Source organism: Belonocnema kinseyi, chromosome 3, assembly GCF_010883055.1.
Source record: "Belonocnema kinseyi isolate 2016_QV_RU_SX_M_011 chromosome 3, B_treatae_v1, whole genome shotgun sequence".
In the NCBI taxonomy this organism is placed as follows: Eukaryota; Metazoa; Arthropoda; class Insecta; order Hymenoptera; family Cynipidae; genus Belonocnema; species Belonocnema kinseyi.
Window position 1 is genome coordinate 77,795,332 of NC_046659.1, and position 27,574 is coordinate 77,822,905.

Sequence of the window (27,574 nt, forward strand, 5' to 3'; positions counted from 1 at the left end):
TTTACTTACAAAAAAAGTTCTTAGGTTCAAAAAAACATTCAGTGAACTGAAAAACTGTGGTCGGTAATATAGGTATTTAGCTGTGTCACATGCCCTTAACTCGCTTGAAATCTTTGAAAGAGGTAAAAATTCATCTCTTGAATATGAATTGAACTTATTCAATAAAGTTATCTAAAACCCATAGAAAATGCTAGAAATATTTAAAATCCTAAAATCCATAGAGATTTATAAAAGTCCTTTAATTTTTTTGAAATTCTTTGAAAAAACTCAAAATCCTTTAAATTGCTAGAAATCCCTTGAAATTTTCTTTTATTTAATTTATTTTTCAAGATGCAGTAAAAGTATCTGGTAATGTTTGGAAATCCTACTAAATGATTTTAATACTCTTGAAATTTTGAAATCTCTTGTAATGACTTGGAATGTCTAAAAATACTCGGAAATCTTTGAAGAAGGTAAAAATCTATTTTTAAAAAGTGGGTGTAAATCTGTTGAAATCCCTTGAATATAGATTAAACTTATTCAATAAAGTTCTCTAAATAACGGTTGAAAACACTAGAGATATTTCAATCCCTGGAAATTGATCCTTTAAATCTTATGAAATTCTTTGAAATAACTCAAAATCTTTTAAAATCGCTAGAAATCTCTTGAAATTTTACTTCATCTATTTTTTTTTCCAAAATTCAGTAGAAATATCTGGTAATCTTTGGAAATTCTATGAAATTTGGAAATCTCTTGAAAAAATTGTTTAAAATTTCATTAAATGCCAGGCGATGTTTGGAAATCTATAAAATCGTCTAGAATTCCTTAAAAGATTAGAAAATCCTTAAAATGCCTTTGAAATGTTGTATATCTTTTGAAAATCCCTTAAAATCTCTTAAATATAAGTTAAATTAAACTTTTCATTAAAGTTATAAAAAAAACCGTTTGGAATTGTTAGAAATCCCTTGAAATTTTATTTAATTTCGTTTATTTCCCAAAGTTTATTAGAAATTGTTTGAAACCGTTGGAAATCCTACAAAATTATTAGAAATATCATGAAATTTTGAAATCTGTTGAAATCCTTTAGAATTTCTTTAAATGCCCGGAGATATTTGGAAACCTTTAAAATCGTCTAAAATCCCTTAAAATGTTTCGAAATTCCTTAAAATGTATTTTTAACTTTTACATCTTTTGAAACACTTTGAAATGCCTAGAAATCTTTAAAAAACGTAAAAATCTATTTCAAAAAGTAGGTATAAATAATTGGAGATGCCTTGAAATTCTGAAATCTCTTGAATTTCTTCAAATACCCGCAAATGTTTAGAAATCTTTAAAATCCTCTAAAATTCCTTGAAATATTTCGGAATTCCTTGAATTAGCTTGAAATCTTTCAAGAATGTAAAAATCCATTTAAAGAGATAGGTTTAAATCCGTTAAAATTCCTTTTAAAATCTTTTAAATATAGTTTAAATTTTAACTTATTCATTAAAATTTTTTTTAAACTGTTTAAAACTCTAGAAATCTTTGAAATCACAGGAGATTCAATAGAATTCCTTAAATCTTGTGCAATTCTTTAAAATTCCTTGAAATATTTCGGAGTTCCTTGAAATCACTTAAAATCTGTGAAAAAGGTACAAATCCATTTTAAAAAGTAGGTCTAAATCCGTTGAAATCCCTAACAATCGTTTTAATATAATTTTAATTGTAATTTGTTCCTTAAAGTTTTTAAAGAATCTGTTTAAAACCCTAGAAATCTTTAAAATCACTGGAGATTTAAACAAATTCTTTAAATGTTGTGCAATTCTTTGAAATACCTAAAAATCCCTTGAAATCAAATTAGAAATCCCATGAAATTTCAAATCTTTTGCAATCCTTTAAAATCTCTTTAAATTCCCGGAGATACTTGGAAGCCTTTAAACCCGTCTAAAATCCCGTAAAATGTTTTGACATTTTGTATATCTTTTGAAATTCTTTGAAATACCTAGAAATCATTGTAAAACGTAAAATACATTTAAAAAAGGATGTGTAAATAATTTGAAATACCTTAAACTTCTTAAATCTCTTGAACTTCTTAAAATACCTGCAAATGTTTAGAAGATTTTGAAATCATCTAAAATTCTTTGAAATATTTCGGAATACCTTGAAGTCGCTGGAAATCTTTGAAAAAGATAAAAATCCATTTAAAAAAGTAGGATAAAATCCGTTGAAATCCTTAAAAAATTTTAATATAACTTAAATTTCAACTTATTCATTAAAGTTACAAAAAATGTTTAAAACTCTAGAAATATTTGAAATCACTGGAGATTTATTAAAATTCTTTAAATCTTTTCAATTTTTTATCATCTGTTGAAATGCTTTGAAATGCCTAGAAAACTTTAGAAAACGTAAAAATCCATTTCAAAAAGTAAGTAGAAATAATTTGAAATCCTTCGAAATTCTGAAATCTCTTGAAATCCTTTGAATGCCTTAAAATACCTGGAAATATTTAGAAACCTTTACAATTTTTTAAAATCCCATGAAATATTTCGGAATTCTTTTAAGTCGCTTGAAATCGTTAAAAAAAAGGTAAAAATCCATTTTAAAAAGTAGATTTAAATCCGCTAAAATTGCTTAATATCCCCTGAACATAAGTTAACTTAAATTTATTTATCAAAGTTATAAAAAAAAATGTTCGAAAAACTCTAGGAATCTGTGAAATCACTGGAAGTCTTTGGAGATTTATTAAAGTGTCTTAAACTTTTTGAAATTCTCTGCAATATCTAAAAATTCCTTAAAATTTTGAAATCTTTTGAAACGAGTTAGAAAGTCTTAAATACACGTAATTATCCGTGGAAATCTTTTTAAATATATTGAAAACCCTTTGAAATCTTTTTAAATTAGTCAAAATATTTGGAAATTCTATAAAATCATTTTAAAAATCTGAAAATCCGTGAAAGTTCCTCCAAATCAGCTGAAATCCTTTGAAATTCCCTAAATTCGCGTGATATGTTTGAAAATCTATAAAATTCCATGAAACTTTTGTGAAATCTCGCGGGATTGCTTAAAATTCTCTGGAATTTCCATACATTTTAATTGAAATGCATTCCTTGAATATTTTAACATTCTTTTTTTTATAATGATTTTTCTAGAATTGTGAAAAAATTATAAGAAATTCATTATAAGAATATGATTATAAACCTATACTTAATTTCCTATTAGGCATTAATATCTTTGTAATTAATATTAATAATTGCCTTTTCATTATGTCAATAAATAACTTTTGAAAAATGAAAACTAATTTCCAAGCACTCTTACTGGGAATGGTTATCTACCATTTCGCCACCTAGTGCCGAAAACTGGAGCTAAAAAGAGTAGGTAAAATTTGAAAGATGTATTTTAACTTTTGCATAAAAGTGTTTTTACCATTGTTTTGCAAAGTATAAAACAATGATTGAATACTAAAAACAAATCTTCATAAAAACAAATAGTTTAAGATATAATTTCCATCTTATAGAGTGAAAAAACACGTTTTTCAAATTGGAAAAAAAAATTATTTCATTATGTCATGTGAGTTTAAATGTATTTTAAGCATAAATAAACTTTAATTAACTATGTAGCGACCAATTTTATACATATTATGCAAAGAATACAAACATTAGACGATTGGAATTTAAATACGAATTATAACCTAGCTTTTAGATCGGATTTTTTAATAGTAAATATTTCAGGTATAAAATAATAAAAATTTGCTACGAGTTCATTTTTGCTTGAAAATAAGTTTTTTCAAAATCTTTTGAAAATCACAATCAGTAGTACAATAATTGTTTTGTTTAGAAAAATATTTCTTTCAAAAATGTGTTTTTTTTTTCACTGTATAAAATGTAAATTCCATCTAAAACCTTTGGTTTCAAATAGAGAATTAGTTTTATTATCTTATAAATACTTTAAACTCCATAAAGTATTGTTAAAACACTTCTATGTACAAATTAAAATACATCTTTAAAATCGTACCTATTCTTTCTCGTCTACCATTTCGCCACCTAGTGCCGAAAACGGGTGAAGTTTAAAACAATGATTAAATACTAAAAACAGATCTTCATCAATCTTCATCATTTTATATAGATTTTTCACCTTATATAGTGAAAAAACACATGTTAGTCAAACATGTTTTTAAACAAATAAATAATTATTTCACTATTGCATATAAGTTTCAATGCATTGTAAGCTTAAATAAACTTTAATTATTGTATGTAGCGACAGATTTTATTCAGATTATACAAAGAATACGAATAATAGACGATTGGAATTGTAATACAAGTTCTAACCTGACTTTTAGATCTGATTTTTAAACAGTAAATATATGATATATAATTTATTAAAAATTTACTTTCAGTTTATTTTTGCTTCAAAATAAGTGCATTTAAGTTTATAATTTGTTAAAAATCACAATGCATAGTAAAATAGTTGTTCTTTTAGACAAATAGTTTTTATCAAAAACTGTGTTTTTTCACTTTATAAGATGTAAATTTAATCTGAAATCCTTTATTTCCGACAAAGCCTTATTTTTAGTATCCAATAAATATTGTAATTTAATAAATCGTTAAAATATTTGTATGCACAAATTAAAACGCATCTTTAAAAGCGTACCTATTCTTTCTAGTTCTGGGTTTTATCACCAAGTTGCGTATCGCAGTTTAACCATTCCCAATAGTGAACAAATTATTCATCACGAAGATATTAACAAAATATGGATTAGTCGTCTATTTAAGAGAGAATGTACACCAGATTGCAGGAGTAATTTAACCCCCCCCCCCCTTCTCCTCAATAATAATAAAATCGATCCTTGCTGTGAATAAAATTTATTTTTTTTTTCAGGTGAAAGTAAACGGCATTGAATACAAGCCTAGCGTTGCAAGTCCAAATAAGAAACAAGCAAAGGCAGAGGCGGCTCAAATTTGTTTGCAAACGATAGGCCTCTTGGCTTCGTAATTTGATAAAAGCTTACCAATTTTAAAATCATTTTCTGATCTCGTTTACCTTTTATTGTTATGTAAATAAGTCAGAACCAAGGTACATAATTTTGATCTGTATTTTCTGTATATATTAGACATTAAATGTACTTTTTTGTTTGTTTCAATGTACATACTCCTCTAAAGGTAAAATTTTTGGTGTGAGCCCGCTAAAGAGAAAGGCGAGAATAAAAGCTTTATTACCTTTGATCATTGTAGCGCTTATAAAAAATAAAATAGCCTAAAAACGTTTTTTTAATTCACTCTCGCGAATGATAAGTAAGAGAATTTCGATCAGAACGAAATATTTATTACCAAAATAAAAAAAATGTATTCTCTACATAATTTAAATACAAAATACGGATATCTTAACTTACGTAAATCTTAATCAGACATTAGAACGTTAACGTAGGGATTATTGTGGGCGAGAATCTCTTCCTTAAAAACAGTGATTTTAGATTTTAACTCGTCAAAGGAGAGTGACTTGTCCAAACTTTTACACTTTTGCGCAAAATCGGCGATTAACTCTTGACCTTCCTGAAAAGGGAGAATTTGGGAGATAATTAATATTATTTCTAGGGGATTGTCCATAAACTACGTTAACACTATAGGGGTAGGGGGGGGGGGATTCTCACAAAACCTACTGTTAGTAACGGGAAGGGGGGAATGCTTTTGGCAAAAAATTCATATTCTTGTTTAAAATTTAATGTTTTTAGTTGAAACTTTAACTTTGTTGGTGAGAATTCTTGAATTTGGTTAATAATTCTTTTTTTCGGTAGAAAATTACATCTTTTTGTTTAAAAATTCATCTATTTAGTTCAAAATTTAACAACTATTCTTAAAAATTAAAAAGAAACTTCTTACTTATAAATTCAACTTTTTGGTAGAGAATTTTGGAATTTTATTGAAAATTCATATTTTTTTGTAGTAAATTAATATTTATGTTTAAAAACTCGTCTTTTTGGTTAAAAACTTGACAACTTATCTGAAAAATTAAAAAGAAATTTCTTTCTTAAAAATTCAACTTTTTGGTTGAAAATTTGATTCAAAATTCTCATTTTTTGCACAGCAAATTAATCTTTTTGGTCACAAATTCAAATTTTTTAGATAAAAATTCCACTTTGTGGTTGAGAATTCTTGAATTTGATTGAAAATTCGTTTTTTTCGGTAGAAAATTAATTTTTCTGGTTAAAAATTTTACAAGTCGGTTATAAAGTTGACCTGCTTTTTCAAGAAGTAAAAAATTCTTTCTTTCTTAAAAATTCAACTTTTTGGTAGAGAATTTTGGAATTTTATTGAAAATTCTTATTTTTTGGTAATAAATTCTCGTATTTACGTTTAGAAATTCATATTTTTTAGTTGAAAGTTCAACTTTTTCGTTTAGAATTCTTAAATTTTGTTAAAAATCTTGTTGGTAGAAAATTAATCTTTTTGTTTGAAAATTCATCTTTTTAGTTAAAAATTTAACAACTCGGTTGTGTAAAAAAATTTCTGTCTTTCTTAAAAATTCAACTTTTTGGTTACAAATTGAACAATTCGGTTTTAAAGTTACACTGCTTTCTTCAAAATTAAAAAAAATCTTTCTTAAAAATTCAACTTTCTGGTTGATAATTCTTGAATTTGTTTGAAAATACATATTTTTTAGTATTAAGTTATTCTTTTTGTGTAAAAATTCATTTTTTTAGTGGAAAAATCAACTTTTTGATGGAGAATTTTAGAATTTGTTAAAAATTTGTTCATTTTTGTATTTCTTTCTTTCTTAAAAATTAATCTTTTTGGTTGAGAATTCTTAGATTTTATTCAAACCTCGCTTTTTTGGTAGTAAATTAATATTTTTTTTTATAAAAATCCATATTTTTTAGTTGAGAATTTAACTTCTTGGTTGAGAATTCTTGAATTATGTTAAAAATTCATCTTTTTAATTGAAAATTCAACTTTTTTTTGAGAATTCTTAAATTTTATTAAATGTACGTCTTTTTTGGTAGTAAATTTATCTTTTTAGTTAAAAACTTAACAGCTAGGTTTTAATGCTGAACACTACTTTCTTAAAAATTAAAAAAAAACTTTCGTTCTTAAAAATTCAACTTTTTAGTTGAGAATGCTTGAATTTTATTCAAAATTCGTCCTTTTTGGTAGGAAATTAATCTATTTGTTGATGAATTCATCTTTTATAGCTGAAAATTTAACTTTTTGATTCATAATTCTTATATTTTGCTAAAAATAAGTTTTTTTCGGTTTAAAATTAATCTTTTTATTTAAAAATTCAAAATTTTTCAAAATTTAACAGCTTTGTGTTATAGTTGAACTACTTTCTTAAAAATGAATTTTTTGGTATAAAATTAACTTTTTCATCCAAATTTTATATTTTTGATTCGATAGTTCAACGGTTTTGTATAGAAAATTCGTCATATTTTGTCTTAAAAGTTGAATAATTTTTTACAAAAATCAACTATTTAGTGGAAAATTCTTTTTTTATACAATTAAAATTTATCTTTTAATTAAATTTTTTTGTTCAATTATTGGCTATAAATTTACCTTTCTTAGTTTAAAAATGCAATAATACCCAGATCAACTGTCAGATAAAATTCAATTACTCACATTTCAAAACTTACTCTAAAAATCACTTTTTTATTTTAATTGCTGATAGATTACCGAAGTTTACAATCCACCAGAAAAATTCCCCAAAATTGGTAACGTAGTTTATGGATGATTCTTCGCTGGAAATGAGGAAATAGAGAAGAAAAAAAAGTATATACCTTAATGATTTTACGTCTTTTCTCCGGATCATCGGATCCTTCGAAAACTTTTCCCTGAACGTCTTCCAATTCTCTCTGTTTTCGCTTCGCAAACTAAAATCAAACCAGACTTTAACCATACTTAAATTTGGATAAAAATATTCATATTATTATCATCATCATTACCTCAATGACTTCTTCAGGAAAATTGGCCATCTTAGCTACGTGAATTCCGAAACTTTGATCGCAAATTCCGGGCATCACTTTGTACAGCAAAGTGAGTCTATCATCTGTAACGAGGGCAGTAACGTGTCTATTTTCCACAGCTGGCACTTGCTCAGCCAGCCTTGTAATTTCATGGAAGTGAGTTGCAAACAAACTGTAGCATTTAACTTCTTTCGCTAAATGCCTGCAAAGTAACAAATTTTTTTTATTTTTATCTGGTTTTCAAGCTGACTGCTGAACTGGAAACCCGAAAAATGAGCGGGGATTTTTTGAGATGGGGAAAAAAAGGGAAATGAGAGTGACTTTATTTTTTGACCGGAATTTTACAAATTTTAGAAGAAAAATCGGTTTAAATTCGACTTGAACCATTTTTCAAATAATTCTTCAAATTTATACCTTCTTTAGTTATAATATTATTTAGTTTAGAATGCGTATTTCAAAAATCTTTCACTTCAAATTTTCCACTTTCAATTTTTATTTTTGAGCTTACATTTTTAATTTAAAGAATTTTAAAATGCAGACTTGGAAGACCTAAAGAAGTGAAAATTAAAAGTGTGCAATTCACAAAATAAAAAGTGAACAATAACTGATTTGTTAAGACGAATCTAAATCGGTTTAAAATTCAAGAATTTCCAGAGTTCATGAACGAATTTTAAAAAAATGTAGATTTTCGCATATTTAAACAAAAAATTCATAAGCTTTTTAAGAATTATGAAAGGCTTTTATTCTTTTTATTCAAGAGAATAAAAACATTTTCTTGAGACAAATACGAAAATTGAAAATGATTTTTATAATGAAAAATTACTTGACACTCAAATCATTTTTAAAGATATTTAAAGTTTATGAAAAAAAACTGAATCTGAATCTTCGAACTTTACAATCTATAAAAGTTAAAAATTCTAAATTTTTCAATTTAAATTTTTTTGTTGGCAATTAATATTTTAAGGCCGAAAATTCAACTGTTTTGTAGAAAATTCTTTGTTTTTTTTATAGAAAATTCACAAATTTGTTTGAAATTGGAACTGTTTCATCTTTTACTGAGAATTGATCTTTTATGATTGAAATTTAAACTACGTGATCAAAAATTCGTTTTTTTTTTTTTTGTTAAAGATAAATAACCTCAGGAGGAAATTAGTCTCGTTGGTTTAAAATTTTACTATTTTGTTACAAATTCATTTTATTGGGTTAAAAATTCAACTATTTTGTTAGAAAATTCAACTTTTTGATTGAAAGTTCAAATACTTGAAGTGTTTAAAATTAAATTTAATATAGTATAAACTTTCATTTTATTTAGTGAAGGAAATATGTGAAATTGATATCATAAAATCTCTTTCAACGTCTTATTATCTAATGTCGAATTTTTGTTCATGATTCTTAAAAAAAATCGAAACCTTGTAAAAAAAAAGGATTGAAAAGTGAAAAATTGGGCAAAAATTATCAATTTTATTTGTTTTCGGAGATTTTTTAAATTTAAGGCGAAAATGAAATTGTATAAAAAAAGGGGGATGGACTGTGATCCCTGAATAAGTTCTTAACTTATGTTTCTTATTTAACCCGTTAACGATCAAAATTATCAATTTTATGACATGAGTTTGACCTCAAAATTTGTGGGTATAACAAAACAATAAATAGATCAAAAGTACTGTTCCTTATGTTTTTGGGTAAGCTAAATTCGAATCCGTCGTCAAAATTCGAATATTTTGACTTCAAAATTAAATATGGCGGTCTTTGCACACAAATATAGTGATGCAAAAATGTCCCAAAAACTGTTTTTTTCCATCATCTTTATTTTTCTTCAAAACTTGAAAGTTTAAAAAAAAGTTCCATAGATTAAAAATGTCTTGAAATTAACCATAGAACACTGAATTTTTTTCTAAGAAATCTAAAAAAATTTCATAGTGTTCTATGGTTAATTTCAAGACATTTTTATTTCATGGAACTTTTTTTTAAACTTTCAAGTTTTGAAGAAAAATAAAGATGATGGAAAAAAACAGTTTTTGGAACATTTTTGCATTTTGTCCGCCATTTTGGAAGAAAAAACATATAAAAATTTGTTGTTAAAGTTTAAGAATTTTGTGCACCGATGGTTGAAGAAATGTTAAGATATTAAAGCGTTTTATGTCTGAAAAAAATGAAAAAATCAAACATTTTTCACTATTTTTGTATACAAAAAACCGCCATATTTAATTTTGATTCGAATTTAGCTTACACAAAAACATAAGGCGTAGTACTTTTGATCTATTTATTGTTTTTTTATACCCACAAATTTTGCGGTCAAACTCATGTTATAAAATTGATAGCTTTGGTCGTTAATGGGTTAATTACTTACTCAGCAATAGCCCAAGCGATGCCGCAGCCCTCGTAAGTGGAAGTTCCTCTTCCAAGTTCATCAATGATGACCAACGAATTGCAAGTTGCAGTCTAAAATCATTTTGATTAACTTCAGTATATCTTCAATTCAAAAAGAATGCAGAATTCTGGAATTTCAGGACTTGGACTTACTCTAATAATCGCAGCAGTTTCGACCATTTCTGCCATAAAAGTTGAAAGACCCTTAATCTGCGAATCATCAGCGCCAATTCGAGCCAAAATACAATCAAGTAGGGAAATTGAGGCTTTATCACAAGGCACGAAGCTGCCAATATGAGCCAGCAAAGCAGCAACACCCGCGGATCTGATGTAGGTACTTTTTCCTCCCATGTTGGGCCCCGTTATTATGTAAAAATGGCTTTCACCTAAAATTAAGACATTCTTAACCCAATCACACACGCAATGCCGCTTTTCCAATGCTTTTATCTGCGGCTTTGTTCACTATGAAAATACTTTTTTTTTAAATCAAAATTAATCATTCTGATGTAAAATTATCTGAACTTTTCAAATATGTTATGTAAATTTCTAAAAAATGCAATCCTAAAAAGTTATGATTGTTTATTTATAACAAAAGTAGATTTTTAAATCAAACTTTTTTTTCAAATAAAATTTTCACTTCGAATCCGCTGACAGAAATCAGTTAATAGTGAATAAATCATGGCATTGGACTCTAAACTTGAAATTGCATGGATATGTTTCGGGAAAATCAATAAAGAAAAATTGAGGGATAAGCTTTTTAAATAAACTGAACACTCCTTGAATTAAAAGTTGCATTATTTTAATTTCAAATAGTTTAAAACCCCTTAAAAAGCTTCAAAATCTTAAAAAATCTACATGTTTTAGATTTTTTCAAATTTTAAGTTATTTTAAAATTTTTTCAGAGCTGCTTAATATTTTTTTTATACTATTTGAATTTTTCCTAAGTTTTTTTTTAAATCCTGCAAAATAAAAAATATTTCCTTAAAATGTTCCAGATTAATTTTTCAAAATAAAAAAATAACTTTCAATTTTCCTAGAAATATTAAGAAAATATTTTTTATTCTTTTAAAGCCTTTTAAAACTCTTGCAAAGCTTCTGAATTTTTTGTACGAAATCTGCAATTTAAAAAGTATTGTAATTTATATTTACAGTTGACAAACCAACATTTTTTTATCCAAAATTGAAGGTTTCAAACGCTTCTAATTTATAATTTTTTAAGTATCCAAAACGGAATTTTTTCAAAGAAATATTACCGAATCACGTAGTGCAAATTGAATGATATAAAAATTGAAACATTTAACATTTCAACTAATTGTTTAAAAAAACGGTTAAAATCAAACTTGAACAGATTTTTTTTCTAAAGATTTGTAAAATTCGCGACCAAAAAATAAATTCACTGTCATTTTCCCGGTTTTTCCCGGTCTCATAAAATGCCCGGTCACTTCCGGTCCAGCGGTCACCCTGCGAATGTTTGAATTTTTTAAAAATATTTATGAAATTCTTGAAATGAAAATTTTTTAATATATATTCGAAATCTTTGCGAAGCATTTCAAATATTTTATAGATATTTGATAATATTTTTGAAATTATTGAAATCATTGTGAAATCTTTTTAATCTATCCGAAATCTTGATGAAAACTTTGAGATCCTTTAAATCTTTCGGAAACCATGGAAATCTTTATAAAATATTTTTAAAAAATTAATTATTTAATCTTTGGGAGATCATTGAAGTCTGTCAGAAATCTTTGCGGAACCTTTACAATCTTTGTGGTATCTTTGGGAAATCATTGCAATCTTTGTAAAATCTTTGGAAGCCTTTGCGAAGTATTTCAAATAATGTATAAATATTTGATCATATTTTTGAAATTATTGAAATCTTTTTAGAAAATCATTGAAATCTTTGTGAAGTCTTTTAAATCTATCCAAAATCTTTCAAAATATTAAAAAATTTTGAAATCTTTGGGAAATCATTGAAATATTTATAAAATATTGAAAATATTTTTTAAATATTTGGTCTATTTTGGAAGTTGTTGATATCTTTGGGAAATCTTTGAACTGTTTGTGAAATCTTCTTAAACTATCTGAATTTTTGTGAAATCTTTAGAAAATCATTGAAATATTTATAAAATAGTATGTCTTTGTAAAAGCTTTCAAATCTATCAAAAATCTTTGTGAAATATTATTTAATCTTTCTCAAAGAGTTGGAAATCTCAGCGAAATATTTGGTAATATTTGTGACATTTTTTAAATCTTTGTGAAATCGTTTGAAATATGAATCTTATACCTGTATGTATTATTGTTTATTATTTACTATATGTATGTAAGTCTGTCTGTCTGTCTCTTTGCACGACAACTTTTGAACAAATTAATCTATTAGATTGACCTTGGGTGCACTCTTTTAGTGTCCTAAACTAAAGGTCAGGTTCGTTAACCAGCCATTTCGGATAAAAATTAAAAAATTTAGCGTATTTTAAATATATTTGAGACCACTTTTTCCAAAATTCAAAAATTCTCTGTACGGATGTTCATAGTATTCAAAAAGACGAAAAATTTATCCTAATGGCCTTTTTTCACAAAACGAAAAATTACTAGAGTTATAGCATTTACAAAATTCCAAAAACCACAAAAATGAACCTTTTAAGTTAAATAACGCACGATTTGAAAAAAAGTCAAAAGCAGAAAAATGTTGATTTTTAATGCCTTACAAGATTATCATAACAACTGATTGAGTTTCGGTTAACAACTCAATTGACAACGTCTGGTTCACTAAGGTTAGGGATATAATTTAGAAGTTAAAAAACACAGGCTGCTGTGTAGACCGCATATGTAACTTTTAAATCGTAAATATAAAATTGGATTATTAATTCATTTTTTAAACTGATAATTTAAATATTTTGTTGGAAAATAAACTAATTGATTGAAAGTTAACTTTTTTGTTTAAAAAGAATATATTCGCGGTTTGAGAATGCTAAATATGATTTCAATAGCTACATGTCACTAATTTTCACTTTTTTCGTTCAAAAATGTCCAGATCCTTAAACTTTGGTCCGATTTTAAATTTAAAAAAATTAAAGGTCATTAAATTCTAAAGAGCTTGGCGCTCCGAACTTTTGTCTCCTCCATTTTTTAAAAATAATTTGTCCACTCAAAGTATGGAAAAACTTAAATTTTGTCCATAACAATTTTTTACTTTATATTATCTTAAATGAATGTTTATGGACTCATAGAATATAAATAATTTGTTTATTATTGCATTTATTTGTTACAAACCAATTTTATGAACAAATTAGCAAATAGTCTTATTATCGGTAAAAAATTATGTTTTCTAAAAATGCTTTATATTAATGTTGGAATAACATTTAATTTCAAAACTAATAGAAAAATTTATAATAAACATTCTTATAAAGAATTCTTGTGGCAAAATATTAGAATTTAAAATTATAATTTCCTTCAATCGCCAGAACGACTTCAGGTTCAGTTCATAATAACCATTGTTATAAACAATTCTTGTAGAAAAATACTAAAAATTGAGATTTTTTCAAATTATAATTTTCTTCAATCGCCAGAAAATAATTCCTTAAAATAATATTTAATAATATTTGATAAAGTTAGTTATTAGATAAAGCTAGTCACAAAAATATTAGAAAAGTTAACAATAATCACTGTTATTAACCCTTGTTGTAAAAAATTATTAAAACTTTAGGTTTTATCAAATTTAAATTTTCTTTGATGGCCAGCATGGGTACGGATATTCCTCAAAATAATATATCTTCGATAATGTTTGGTAAAATATAACAATCTGAACCTTCAATTTGAATATTTTGTCACGAGAATTATTGATAACAATAGTTATTGTTATATTTTATAAGAAAAAACTCAGACTAACCCTGTTCTTAATTCCGACTAGGTTTAATGTCTGTGTAACTCTCGGGCAATAAAATTTTGGCAAAAAATCAAATTTTTAATCCATACAAGCTTCAACTTTTCTGATTACATTTCGCTTATCGACTTCTAACTTTTACAATTTTCATTATGATTATACTTTAATTTTAAAGGTTTAATTGACAACTAAGTTAAGTTATCAATTTATTGAAGTTAATTTATTCAACTTTTAAAGTTTTCACTTTGCAAGAACATTCTAAAATGTTCACCAATTCAAATGAAAATTATTCAATTTTAAAACAAAAGCAGTATAAAATTGAAATAAAATAAGTTTTAAATAAATTTAGAATTTCTTTTATTTAGAATCTTTATACAATGTCCATTTATTCAAAAAGAAAGCTTTTGGATGAATAATAGCGTATAAAGTTAATAAGAAGTTAATGCAATTAGTAAAAATGTGAATACATAGAGAATAAGCTAGAGATGTAATCTCTAACTAAGGAAATTGAATTCTTGAATTCTTAAAACAAAACTTAAAACATTTTGAAAATGATCTTTTAGCATAAAAAAAATCACACGAAATACAAAAGACGAGTTTAATCCTCATCATTATTTCACTTAATAAGAGGAAGAAGAAACAAAATAAACTATACACAGTGGTCATCGTCATTTCCCAGCAACCCCCTCAACTTTAACCACGTTTTGGGACAAAGCAAAATTTGTTTATTTACATATTTCTAACATTTATTGACAGGCAAAATCCTGAAGTACTTTTAACTACCAAAAAAAAGATTTTCAACCAAAGTGGGCTTTATTTAATCGTCGCTCTTAGCGCCCCAATTAAGTTCCTTAAATTTATGAAATTTTAAACTTTTCAAACAAATTACAGGAGCAAAAAAATACTTTAAGAACGATTACTGATTGCATATGTCTGCAGTGTATATTCTAAGGAAATCTTGTCACATATACTGACTGATGGGTGATTGTTCTATTTGGAGTTATTTAATTTTTACGTAAAATTGTTCAATTTGAATTTATAAATAACAATTATGCAATTATTAAGTAGCGAAAATTCGCGTAAGTTTAAGAGATATCTAGAAGTTTTGAAAATATTCCAACTTGATTTAAAACTTAAAAAGATTTCAAAGAATACAATAGAATTTCTTGGTTCCATTCAAGGATTTAAAAAAATTTTAAGATAATAAAAAGAATTGCTCGAAATTCCTGTAAAAATTGCAAATGATGTTTCACTTTGAAAAAATTAATTTAAGATAATATATTCCAATTATCAACAAAAAATGTTGATGAATAAATCAAAATAAACTAATTATTATTTAGAAAAAATCGAGTGAGTAGGAGATGTATAAAGGTTTTAAGATAACTGAAAAATAATTTAAAACCTGAAAGGATAAAAATTTTATTTTTAGATTTTTGAAGATTTTGAACAAAAAATATAATGGTTTTTAAGCATTTTAAAAGGCTTCAAAAGAATCGAAAAGATTATGAGGATTTTCGAAAAAAATTGAAAATGATTTTTTATTCTGATTAATTAATTTCCAGAAAATATTTTTTTAAATTTGAAAGAATTTTCAAAATTGTCAAAAAAGAATCTGTAATTTTTAGAAAATTTTTGAATAATTTTCATAAATATTGAGAAGTTTTATCAAAAATTCAGAAATAATGTGAAATTTGGATCATGCCAAAAAGGTTAAAGCAAAATGCAATTTAAAAAAATTTTTTAAGATACCTGGGAAAATTTTGAATCATTTAAAAATTTTAAAGAATAGTTTTAAAAGAATATTTAAAAAGATTTCAAAAGAAACATATGTTTTGATATATGAATAACAATTGAACAATTGTTAATTTTTTTACGACCTGAACTAAAATTAATTTATATTTTATATAAAAAAATGCCTGTTACAAAAATTATAATCGTTCAATTTGTATTGTTTAATTTAAAATTTTTTGTTTGAAATGTATCAGAAGCTTCCATTTTATATACGTTAATTATGCAACGTTTTAATACACAAAGTTTTAAACGTTAATTTTAAAAGTTAAAAATTCAAAATTGTTCCTCTTTGACTGTTTTAATTCGACTTTAAATTTGTATAATTTCAAATGAAAACATTTTTAGATTAACTTTGAATATTTCAATCACTATGACCGTTAAAAATTTTTGCGAACCGGGAAAACGCCGGGAAATTACCGAAATTTTGTTGCTTGAATAAAACGGCAACATTGGTATTGGTGCAAAAATTATGGCGACTTCGGAATAGTTTAAGAGATTTTTGCTGATTTCAAATGCTAAAACCCCTTAATTAGAGAGTGAATGGCCAATTTTATATTTGTTTTCAAACTTAAGGTGGAAAAAATGGCGAAAAAAAAGGATTAGGTAAAACTGGAGACGAACTGTGATCCCTGTGATAAGAATTTGAAACTTCACGAAACATTTAATATTGATGCCATGACAAATAATTTCTTTCAAAGCATCTTTGCTTTCTTATGTCTTGAATTTCTCCTCATGAATCTTAAAAATTGAATAAAAACCTGGTAAAAAAGAGGGAAATTGGATAAAAAATCTGAATTTAATTTTTTAAAATTTAAGATAAAAATATGGAGAATTAATAATATAATAAAAAATAATAATAAAAAATATGTATAATTAGGTAAAGCAAGGGGCGGACTGTGATACCTGGTGCTAAGATCTTAAATCTGAAGGAAATATTAAAAATTGATAGCATAAAAAAGAATTTCTTTCGAAGCATCTTACTTTCTTATCTTTGAAATTTCTCCTCATGAATCTTAAAAATTGAATCAAAACCTTGTAAAAAGAGGGCAATTGGGTAAAAAATCTGAATTTTAGATTTTTTTCTAATTTAAATTTAATTTAAATTTAATTTTTTTTCTAATTTATTTCTAATTTAATTGATTTGTTGTTAAGATTTGGAAACTTCACGAAACATTTAAAATTGATACCATAAAAAAGAATCTCTCTCAAAAGCATCTTGCTTACTTATGCCTTGAATTTCTCCGCATAAATCTTAAAAAGCGAATAAAAAAAGTTGAATTGAATAAAAAAATAAATTCACTTAATAAACAACAGAATAAAACAAACCTCTTTTTAAGGAGACATCATTAGCAATAAAATCCACTCCTTCCTGAATTTCCAAAAGCGGATGCCTGACTTGAACAAGATTCAATATTCCAGCATCACTTGGAAGTATTTCCGGTCGAACAAAAGCCTTCTGAGAATTAAGAGCGACTCCAGCAAAAGAAGTAAAAACGTCGAGATTTGCAATGACAGTACCAATTGACTTTACAGTCTCACTATATCCAGCTGAAAATATTTAATTGCATATAAAATATCTTTGGAAATTTATATTTTATTCATAAATTATTAAAAATTAAATGTACCTGCGATAGACGTAATTTCAGCAACGACGCTCTTCTGCGCAGCTTCGTATTTTTCCCGAACACACATGTATTCCTCATTCAAGTCCCTTACTTTATTATTTTGGAACCTGACGCCACCTTTGTTTGAATCCAAAATCGTGTAAGTTTTGTTATTTCTCAAAACTTTCTCTTCCTTCAAAGTTATGCGAAAATAGTAGCCGTTTAGCTGATTGGATTCTAATTTAATGGATTTTCCTGCATCCATTGAAAGATCATCGGCTGCCTTTTGCAGTTGACGGTGAAGCTTTTTTTCTATATCTTCCATATCTGATTTATGTTCTGCAATTAAACATAAAAAAGTCTACTTAAATAATGTATAAAAAAAATTCCTTAACAATTCAAGTTTTTTGTCAGGTATCTAAATATTTTTCCAGGTACAATTTAATAACTGTTTTTTAATTTGTAAAAGTAAATTAATAAATTAATATACAAATTTCTAAATAAATAACTTAACTTCGCCAAAAAATTTATTTATAAATGTTTCTAAACATTATTCATAGAAGAGAAAATTAAAATTTGTAATTATTGTTTAATAATGGGAAATATTTATGTTCTTAACATTTCGTTATCATAGTATAATTCGTAAACTTTCTTATATTTTTAAAGAGATAAGAAAAATTAAATTATGGGCAAAACCTGACTTTAAAGACTTAGAACAAAATTAGAAGCGTTTTAATAATTATAAAAGATTATAGGAAATTAATTTTTCTTAAAGATTTTTGATAAAACTTTTAATGGTATAGTTTTTATTTTTAAAGAATACTTTCGAGCTTGGAAGATTTCAAAATGTGTGAAAAAAGAAGAGAATTAGAAAAAGGTTGTTAAGATTCATGGGCTAATTTTAAATGACTGTTTTTTAATGCATTCTAAGATGAAATTCGAAAAGAAAATTGAAAAAAAGTAGGTTCCTAGGAAAAATAAAAAATGTTTATTTAGTTTAAAAAATTAATTTTAAGATATTATTTAAAAAAAATGTCAAAACATTTCAAAAGATTTCTGAATTTTCCAAAGAATCTAAAAGATGTTAAGGCAGGTTTTTAATTTTGCAGAATTGAACAAAAATGCAGAAAATTTTTTATCTTTTTTTAAGATTAGAAGGTTTTAAAGTCGTAAAAAGATGAAAAAAAAAACAGAATTTTCTTAAGATTCTTGTGAAAATTTAAAATATTTAATTTTCTAAATACTGAGCTTTAAGAGCAAATTAAAAAAAGGTTTTTAAACATTTGAAAAAGATTTCCTAAATTTTCGAAAAAGAGTGTAGAAGATTTTATAGCAAAATGTTTCCACTTGGTAAGATTACAAAAAAATCGAGTAAATTCAAGAAATATTTTTAAAAAATAAAGAGATTCAAATAGAATTTTAAACTTTAAGATTTTTAGAAATTTAGATTTTTTAAGATTAAAAAAAACTTTAGAACCGTCAAAAGAATTTCGAAAGATTTCAAGCGAATGAACAAATATCAGGGTGGCCGTTTTAATAGACGAAATAAATTCCCGCTTTTTTTCCTGGTTCGCAAACATTTTTCATGATCAATGAAATTAAAAAAATGGAATACTAAAGCTACCAAATTTTACACTTGAGATAATAAAAACTGAGCTTTAAATGAAAGCACTCAAAGTGGCACCTTTAAATTTTGAACTTTTAAAATTGAAATTTAAAAATTTTGAATTTAAAAATTTTGTATTCGAATGCTCAATAATTTACGCGTATAAAAAATATAAATATAATATAAATTCACGTTATCATTAGGCTAGAAATTATTAGGCTTATCATTTTAGGCTAGAAACATCAAGTATTGAAAAATTGAAAAAATTTTAACTGAACACTTCTTAAATTGGAAATTCAATTATTTTCTTTTTGAATTGTTTAAATATCCCTGGAAAGTTTCAAAATTTTACTTCAAAGTCTTGAGAAATCTAGAAGTTGTTTTAAATTGGTTTCGAATTGAACATTATTTTTGAAATTTTTTCAGAACTTCTAAATATCTATCAAAATAAATTGAATTTTTTCTACAATTTTCAGAAAATCCTGCAAATTTTAGAAAATTTATTTATAATTTGAATGTATAAATAACAATTTAACATTTATTATTTGTAGGAAAATTAAAAAAAACTTCATTTTGAAAAATTACTTTAAGAGAATATTTAAAAAGTTTTTAAAAAATTTAAACAACATTTTCAAAAAAAAGATTCTAGAAGATTTTAAGAAAACTTTCTAAAATTTGCATGTTAATTTTTAATCTTTTTAAAACTCTTCAGTATCTCTTAAAATTACTCAAATTTTTTCTACAAAAGTTCAGTTGTAAATTATACATAAAAATTCAAAAATTTCACTTAAAAATTAAAAATCTTTCAAATACAACAATTAAAATTATAACGTTCATAGTTTAAAGGCTCTTCGTTGAAGATTTTTTACTTCTAAATATTTGGTTTCAATTTACTTGTCTTAAATAAAAATTCAAAAATTGCTAAATATTCAATAATCAATCTTTTTTTTCATAAAAATTTTTTATTTAATGGGTTAAAATTGAATATTTTACACTGAAACAATATTTTAAATTAAATAAAATCCTTTAATTAAGAATATATTATTATAAAGTTATTTTTAAGTTAAAAATAGTTTATAAACTTTCAGTCACACGTTCACATTTGTTTAATGAGTAAGACTTTCAAATTCAAACCGTGTAAGTTGTTTTCCCAAAATTTTCAACATCAAAGGCTTTTATTTTGTATTTATTTAAGTTTTTAAGAACGCATTTAAAAATTCTTTGAATTAAAAATGTATGTTTAAAAATAAAAATTTTTAATGGAAAATTTTTGAAGCAAAAAAATTTTGAATTACGCATTGTAAGCTAAATAATAGCAAAGTTGAAAAACATAACAATTCCACTAATTGTCTATGAACTGTTAAAATCGAACGTGGACAAATTTTTCTTCCACAAATTTGGAAAATTCCCAGTAAAAAAAAATTCTTGTCATTTCCCGGTTTTTTCCGGTCTCAAAAAATTCCCGGTCATTTCCCGATTTTCCAGGTTTCCCGGTCCAGCGGCCACCCTGAAATATTCTTGTAATTCCTCGAGAAATTGAGAAGATTATAAGGCAGTTTTTTTATATTTTGAATGATTTTTCAAGATTTTAGGATAAATACGTGTCAGTTAAAAACACTTTTAGGAATTTAATAGGTTGTAAATAAATTAGAAATATTTAAAAACTAAAAGTCCTCAACATATTTTCGAAATGCTAGCGTTTTGAATTACAACAAAACGCGTATTATGCGCGAGAAGCCGATACACGGCATCCCAATGAGAGAAGCTATTGCGTATCCGCCTTAACCTTCCTATCTCTTTCTAGCCTCGCAGTCCCCCTCTCTCTTTCTCTTTCTTGAATGTTCACCGGTAAGTGCGGCAACGCCGTCTACCTCATAGCGGCTCTCATCCAGTAAGACCCTTTAGTGGGATGCCGTGTATCGGCTTCTCGCACATAATACGCGTTTTGTTGTAATTCAAAACGCTAGAATTATATGCATTCGGCCGATACACGGCATCCCTATGAGAGACGTGTTTGTTATCTACTGATGAACTCAACGCTATGTGATAATTTGAAAGGGTTCATTAGTTTCGTAGAAAGACTTTGATATATATTTATTATTGTCCATGGATAGAATTCTACATTATTGAACAAAAAGGGGTAAACCATAACGTAAACAAGTAAAGAAGAAATATTAAACTTGACCTTAACTGAGGCGATTCGTTAACATAAACTTATAATTATTAGACTAATCTCCAGCATTTCTTTAAATAGGAGTAAACTTCGGAAAAGATAAACTAGGATCGAGCTGATTGTCATTTGAAACATCAATTCCTGGCGAGGCATCTATTTCGGCTTCCTTAAGGACTGATCTGATCCAATTCGCGATGACAGTTCTAGACGCAGGTTTAACGTCTCCATAGATGGTTATGAAAAGAGCATCGACTTTCGAATCTTTTCTTCTTTCCTGTGACCTTTTAAGCACTGTTCTGATCCATGTGATAGGACATAGCCAGATATTCGGGTGCTTGGAAATCCTCCAACCCGACTATCTAAAAGAAGCTCGGTCCGTCTTAGAGCCGAAGGTTGGCCACATAACTATCTCATCTTCTCGATTCTCTAGGTAGTCTTTTGATATTCTTAAAAGTGTCAGATCGTGAATTCGCCGTCCAGAAGCTAATAGGAGTAGGGTTGCTGTCCGTCTGGAAATCTCAAATAAAGATAAGGTATCCGTAATTTTAGCTAGCCAGTTGAGAAGAATCCGAGCATCCCAGATAGGGGATTTGATCTCACGAGGCTTAGCAATCGAGATAGCCTTGAGGGTTTGTCGAACTAGGAAGTCAGTAGATGCGTCTGAGGCAGGTCCACCAGCGCAGAAGGTAGTGATGGCAGCTCTATGAAGGAGAATTGTGTTATAGGCCAGGCCTTCGGTAATTGATAAGTCCGCTAGAAATCTGGCCACGTTCTGACCTTGAGAAGATTTTGGGTTCACCCCTATCTTCTCAGACCAGCGAAGCCATCTTCGGATCGGAGCCTTATATGTCTCGAGGGTTGAATGTCTCCAGCTGTTTCGGATCAATTCTTGTTCCTTAGGGGACCAATCTCTAACGAGGTCCTGCCACACCCAATTCTCCAAACCTGGAGTGTGAGACGTTCCACTTGCTAAGGAGGCTGGTTCGTGGTTGTGTCGATCAGGGAGCTCTCTAAGTTCTGAATCTTTAGTGGCGGTTCCTTGCTCCTGCTCGATAAATCGGACATCCAGAAGGTCTGTTCCCACTTTGGCGCTACTAGAAGGAATTGTCCTTTGCACTCGTTTAGGTGAGCGAGGACTCTGGGCTTGAGGCAGGGTGGTGGGAAGAGCCATCCGAGCTTGCAGTGCCAAGGCTGACTGAAGGCGTCTATAAATAAGGCGTGACGATCATTGCAGTCTCGCGATACATATTACTTGACTACTGCTGACCTTGCTGACGCGAAGAAACCGACCTCTGGAACGCCCCATTCGGCAAAGATGCTCTTCGTTGCCCAGGGTAGCAAGTACCACTCCGGGAGGGGTTTTCCCCTCGATAGTCGGTCCGCAGTACCGTTGTATCTTCCTGGTAGGTAGACCGCAGAGAGGGTGATGTTCCTTCTGTAAAGAGTGTTGAGAAGTTGATAGGTTCGGTCCAGGAGTTGGAGAGACCTTGTGCCTCCTTCCTTCTGGACGTAAGCTACGAGAGTGCGGTTGTCCGTCTACAGTAGAATGTGAGCGTTCTGAAGTTGAGGAGACATACTTTCTATAGCGGCGTGAACTGCGAATATTTCTTTTTGTTGAAATGCCAGCTCTTCTGACACTCGGACCATGGGCCGGAAATGTGGAGACCGTCGAGCTGGGCTCCCCAACCTGTATCTGCAGCGTCGGTTGTGAGAAAGTTCGTTATGGGTGCTTTGTGTAAAGGGGCAGAAGAAGATATGGCTGTCTGCCACCACGTCAGCTCCTGGATCACCTGAGGAATAACTGCGAGCTTCTGCCGTGCTCTGTGTTGTCGGAATTTGGTCAAGAACCTTTGAAGGTGGCGGCAATGAAGTAGCCCTCTGTGCACGACGAAATTGGCAAAATTCAGCCGACCTAGTAGACGTTGAAGATTCTTCAATGAGCAGTGTCCTTGGGAGATGAACCTTTGGGATAGCACCAAAATCTTCTGAGCCTTCTTTTGCGGGAGGTTCATGAGGTTGTCCCTGGTATTCCAAAGAATGCCCAAGAATTCAATCGTTTGACCAGGGTTCAGAACGCATTTGTCCCGATTGATTCTCCAGCCTAGAAATTCCAGCAGTTTCACTGCCTCGAGGATTTGTGTCTTTAGTTTGCTCCTGTCTTGAGAGACGAGGAGAAAGTCGTCTAGGTATACGACTACCCTCATACCTCGCGATCGTAGAACCTCTGCAATCCAGTTTGAAATGGTTGCGAAGATATGAGGGGCAGCGGAGAGGCCTAGCTCGTCCACTGAAGCAGCTCCTTGTTGTAGACGAAACGAAGAAGGCATCGATGAGAGTCTGCTATCGATACGCGGAGGAAGGCTAGAGACAAATCAATGCGAGTCATCCAGTCTCCATCTTGGAGAAAATCTGGAACCTTTAGGTGAGAGAAAAATCACAATTTTCTTACCTTGGCATGTTTGTTGAGGCCTCGTAAGTCGAAAATCGGCCTGATTCCTCCATTGTTTTTCTGTAGGAGGAACATTAAGAGCCACCTAAAGATTGGATTAAAGCAAAGACATCGCCCTTATCAAAAAGGTATTTGGAACTGGGAGGAACCTTGCGAAGAGCCATCTGGACGTTCTTATTCCGTAGCTCGGAAAGAAGATGCTCCCTTCTGGCCTCTATGCACTGTGCTTTCTTGCCACAAATTGCTTGTATGATCTGGTCGAAGTTTTTCTGGATCTGAGATTCCGGACCAAAGAGAGATTCGAAACTGTCGAACAGTGTATCAGGATTGAGGATATCCGGGTTCGAGAAATACCCGTCGATGATGGATTGTAGACTCGATCTCAAAAGTTCCTTCTGTTCAAGAGACGCATTGGACAAACCGGCGAGGACCCTGTCAGTCGCTAAGAAAGGATCCTTTTTTTCTATCAAGGTGACAAAGTTCTTCATTTACCTTTAGATCGGTGAAACCGGGAGAAGCGATAAAATCCCTCAAAGCCTTCGAAAATCTGAAGTCCTTCCACTCCGGAGAATTGAAATGTTGAAAGGAATCAAGGGCCTCCAGGCGCTCCTTCTTAGCTGGTCGTGTAGCCTTCTTTTCATCAATATTAGTTTTCAGGTCTCCGAAGTGCAGGACTCTGGCGTTCTGTGAAGGTCTAGACGTCGAACTCTGAGAGTCGCCTTGGGGTTGAGCTTCTTGTGAAAGCAGCCTAACCAAGGAATTAATCTGGTTTTGCATGTTCTGTAGCTGAGTTTTGAAGCTGAATCTGTGTCTTTTTGCTGAGGCCATGCTCTCGTCCTCACTGGCGTCATAATGTTGTCAGCAGCGTCGTTCGGATGCACTGTGTGAGAAGGGTGAATTTTCACGATTTTCATGATTTTCACTTTCGCGAACCTTTTCAGCACCTTCTTCCCTCGAATCGGACATTGTACAACACTAAAAAGCCCGAGCACCAAAACACAAAAGTTCGAAACACTGAACCAAATGAAAATATAACAGAAGTTGAGAGAGAGAGAGAGAGATGTTAACGCGGCGGAAGTACTCAACGCTATGAGGTAGACGGCGTTGCCGCATTTACCGGTGAACATTCAAGAGAGAGAATGAGAGAGGGGGGACTGCGAGGCTAGAAAGAGATAGGAAGGTTAAGGCGGATAAGCAATAGCTTCTCTCATAGGGATGCCGTGTATCGGCCGAAAGCATATAAGACTCAAATTTTTCCTTATATTCTGTAAGGCCCTATAAAATAAAAAAATGTCTTTAAAATCTTCAAGATTTTTTTTGTCTCATCCTAAACATTCAAAAATATTTTTTTCTCATGAATCTTTTCAAGGTTACATTTATATAAATTTAAAAATCAACTGATAATTTAACTGGTGAATTTCCATTATTACTTACATTAAGTAACTTCATCATTTGTATGACTAAAAAAATTGAAATTCATTCAAAGTTACATAAAAATAATGTTTTTTTTTTATTTCTAGGCAATACTTTAAACACCTTTTTTAAATTAGAAAACTTCTATTATATTTTTAAACATAATAGGAAAAATGTTACATTTCTTATCATTTCTTAATGGTATAACTTCCTGGGGATTTCATTAATATATTTAATTTAGAAAGCTTCGGGAAATTATATATTATTACAATGTATTCTTACATATATTATCAACATTGAATGTTTTCTTTATACATTTAAAATTCTGTGCAGGATTACATTATTAATATTTTTAATGAAAAAGATGAATTTCCAACTTAAATGACGAGTCTTCAAAGGAATAATCAAATTTTAAACCAAAAAAATGAATTTGCAACCCTAAAAATAAATTTTCAGCAAAAAATAGAATAGTTAAATTTTTAGTAAAAAAAAAAAAAATCCACCAAAGAGGTGTATTTTCCACCAAAATTTTAAAATATTTAACTGGAATTGTTAAATTTTTGGTTAAAAAAATTAATTTGCAACGTAAAAAAACTAATTTTAAAGATAACACTTCAATGTTCGTTTTATATAGTTATATTTTCAGTTTAAAAAATAGTTATATTTTCCACCAAAGAGATGGATTTTCAATTCAAATTGTGAATATTCAAACCAAAAATAAATTTTCACCAAAAGAGTTAATCTTCAAGAAAATAGATTTTATTTTTGATGTCAAACAGTCTAATTCAACCAGACTATAGAAATGTCAAACAAGAGTAGAATTCTTAACTAAGAAATATTTGGCAGTGATGAAAGAAAAAAATTACAATCATACTATTGAATTATCAACAAAAAAGTTGTTTTTTCTCTTAAAAAGATGAACTTTCAACAAAAATACATGAATTTTTCACCAAGTAGTGATATTTTCGACTAAAAAGACCTAGATTATTCACTTTTCATCCAAAGCGATGATTTTTTCACTAAAAAAATTAACCTTTAACTGAAATGCTTGAATTTTCAACCTCAAAGGACTAATTTTTAAACTAGAACCAAAATAATTAAATTTTCAGTTAAAAAATTAAGGTTTAACTAACAATTTTTAGAGAAAACGATGAAATTTGAACTGAAATGACAAATCTTCAACTAATATAATAGTTCAATTTTAAATTAAAGAGATAAATTTTCAACAAGAATTATGAATATTTAACTCGAATAGTTGAATTTTTAAGAAGAAAGCTGTATTTTCAATCATGAAGATTAATTTTCTACCAAAAAATACCAATTTTCAACAAAATATATGAATTTTCATCTTAAAAAATATAATTTGTACCTAAAATCGAATAGTTAACTGGAATAGTTACATTTTCACTTAGGAAATAAGAATTTTTAACCAAAAAATCAGATATTTACGATGAAATATCTCAATTTTCAACCAAAAGATGAATTTTAAATGAAAATGATAAATATTTAACAAAACAATTAATTTATAACCAAAAGAGTTAATTTTCGAGCAAAATAGTTCGATCTTCAACCAAAAATATATATTCTCCATGAAAAATGTAATAGTTCATATTTCAAAAAAGATTTCAATTTTTAATAAAAAAATAATTTAATTAAAACGAAAAAGATGCATTTTTATGCAAAAAAATTAATTTCCAATCAAAAATAAATAAATTTTCAAAGAAAGAGTTAAATCCAGTAATGTAAAACTACTTTTACAAATAAAGAAAAAAACGCTGTTACTTAATTTTATATAACAATTTTTTTATTTGGCAATACCTTTCAGTTCATCGTCGAAATCAGGTCTCACCATAAAATCTCCTCTCTCAGCCGCTTCCAAATCGATCGTTTGTTCGACCATCTGCTGGAACTTATCCAGATCTCGAATTAGTTCCTCCAATGGATCGATAATCATAGCTTTCATTGCAGCCACGTTTGACGCGTTAGACAATTTCTCGAGCATTTGCGGCAAATTATTACCACACAACCAGATTCTAGATACAGAAAAGTAAAAAATAAATATATGAAACTTCAAACGAACTGTAAGAGCTATAATCCCCCTTTTACCCTTTAAATTCAAAAAAATTCCCTAAACACCTAAAATCGAGAATTTTGAGTAAATTTTCCACTTTTCCCTCTTTTTTATAAGTTTACGATTCTTTTCTTTAAGATCATAAACAGAAATTGAAGTCAAGAGAAAACAAGGCCGTTTTCAAAGAGATTCTTTTTGGTGATACCGATTTCAAAGCTTTTCTATTATTTTTTTTTTAATTATTTTTTTTAATATAATGGGGGAATTAATTCTTTTAGCTAATATTAATTTAAATATGTAATAGTATTAAA

At 28.3% G+C, this 27,574-nt stretch overlaps 2 protein-coding genes across 2 annotated transcripts in view; one reads left to right on the top strand and one right to left on the bottom strand.

Annotated features, from left to right (window-relative positions):
• The window catches only part of LOC117169018 (protein SON-like), a 42,769-nt gene extending 37,598 nt beyond the window's left edge, over window positions 1-5,171 (top strand). Inside the window, exon 12 of the mRNA XM_033355070.1 lies at window positions 4,834-5,171. Coding sequence (XP_033210961.1) covers window positions 4,834-4,947 — 114 coding nt within the window. The 3' untranslated portion in view covers window positions 4,948-5,171. The remainder of the gene's footprint in view (window positions 1-4,833) is intronic.
• An 84-nt stretch (window positions 5,172-5,255) lies between these two features.
• LOC117169017 (DNA mismatch repair protein Msh2) overlaps window positions 5,256-27,574 on the bottom strand; it is a 66,622-nt gene continuing 44,303 nt past the window's right edge. The window contains exons 8-15 of the mRNA XM_033355069.1: window positions 27,011-27,225; window positions 17,573-17,890; window positions 17,274-17,495; window positions 10,430-10,662; window positions 10,257-10,348; window positions 7,889-8,111; window positions 7,724-7,816; window positions 5,256-5,504 (exon numbers count right to left, since the gene is read on the bottom strand). Of these exons, the coding sequence (XP_033210960.1) occupies window positions 5,352-5,504; window positions 7,724-7,816; window positions 7,889-8,111; window positions 10,257-10,348; window positions 10,430-10,662; window positions 17,274-17,495; window positions 17,573-17,890; window positions 27,011-27,225 (1,549 nt within the window). The 3' untranslated portion in view covers window positions 5,256-5,351. The remainder of the gene's footprint in view (window positions 5,505-7,723; window positions 7,817-7,888; window positions 8,112-10,256; window positions 10,349-10,429; window positions 10,663-17,273; window positions 17,496-17,572; window positions 17,891-27,010; window positions 27,226-27,574) is intronic.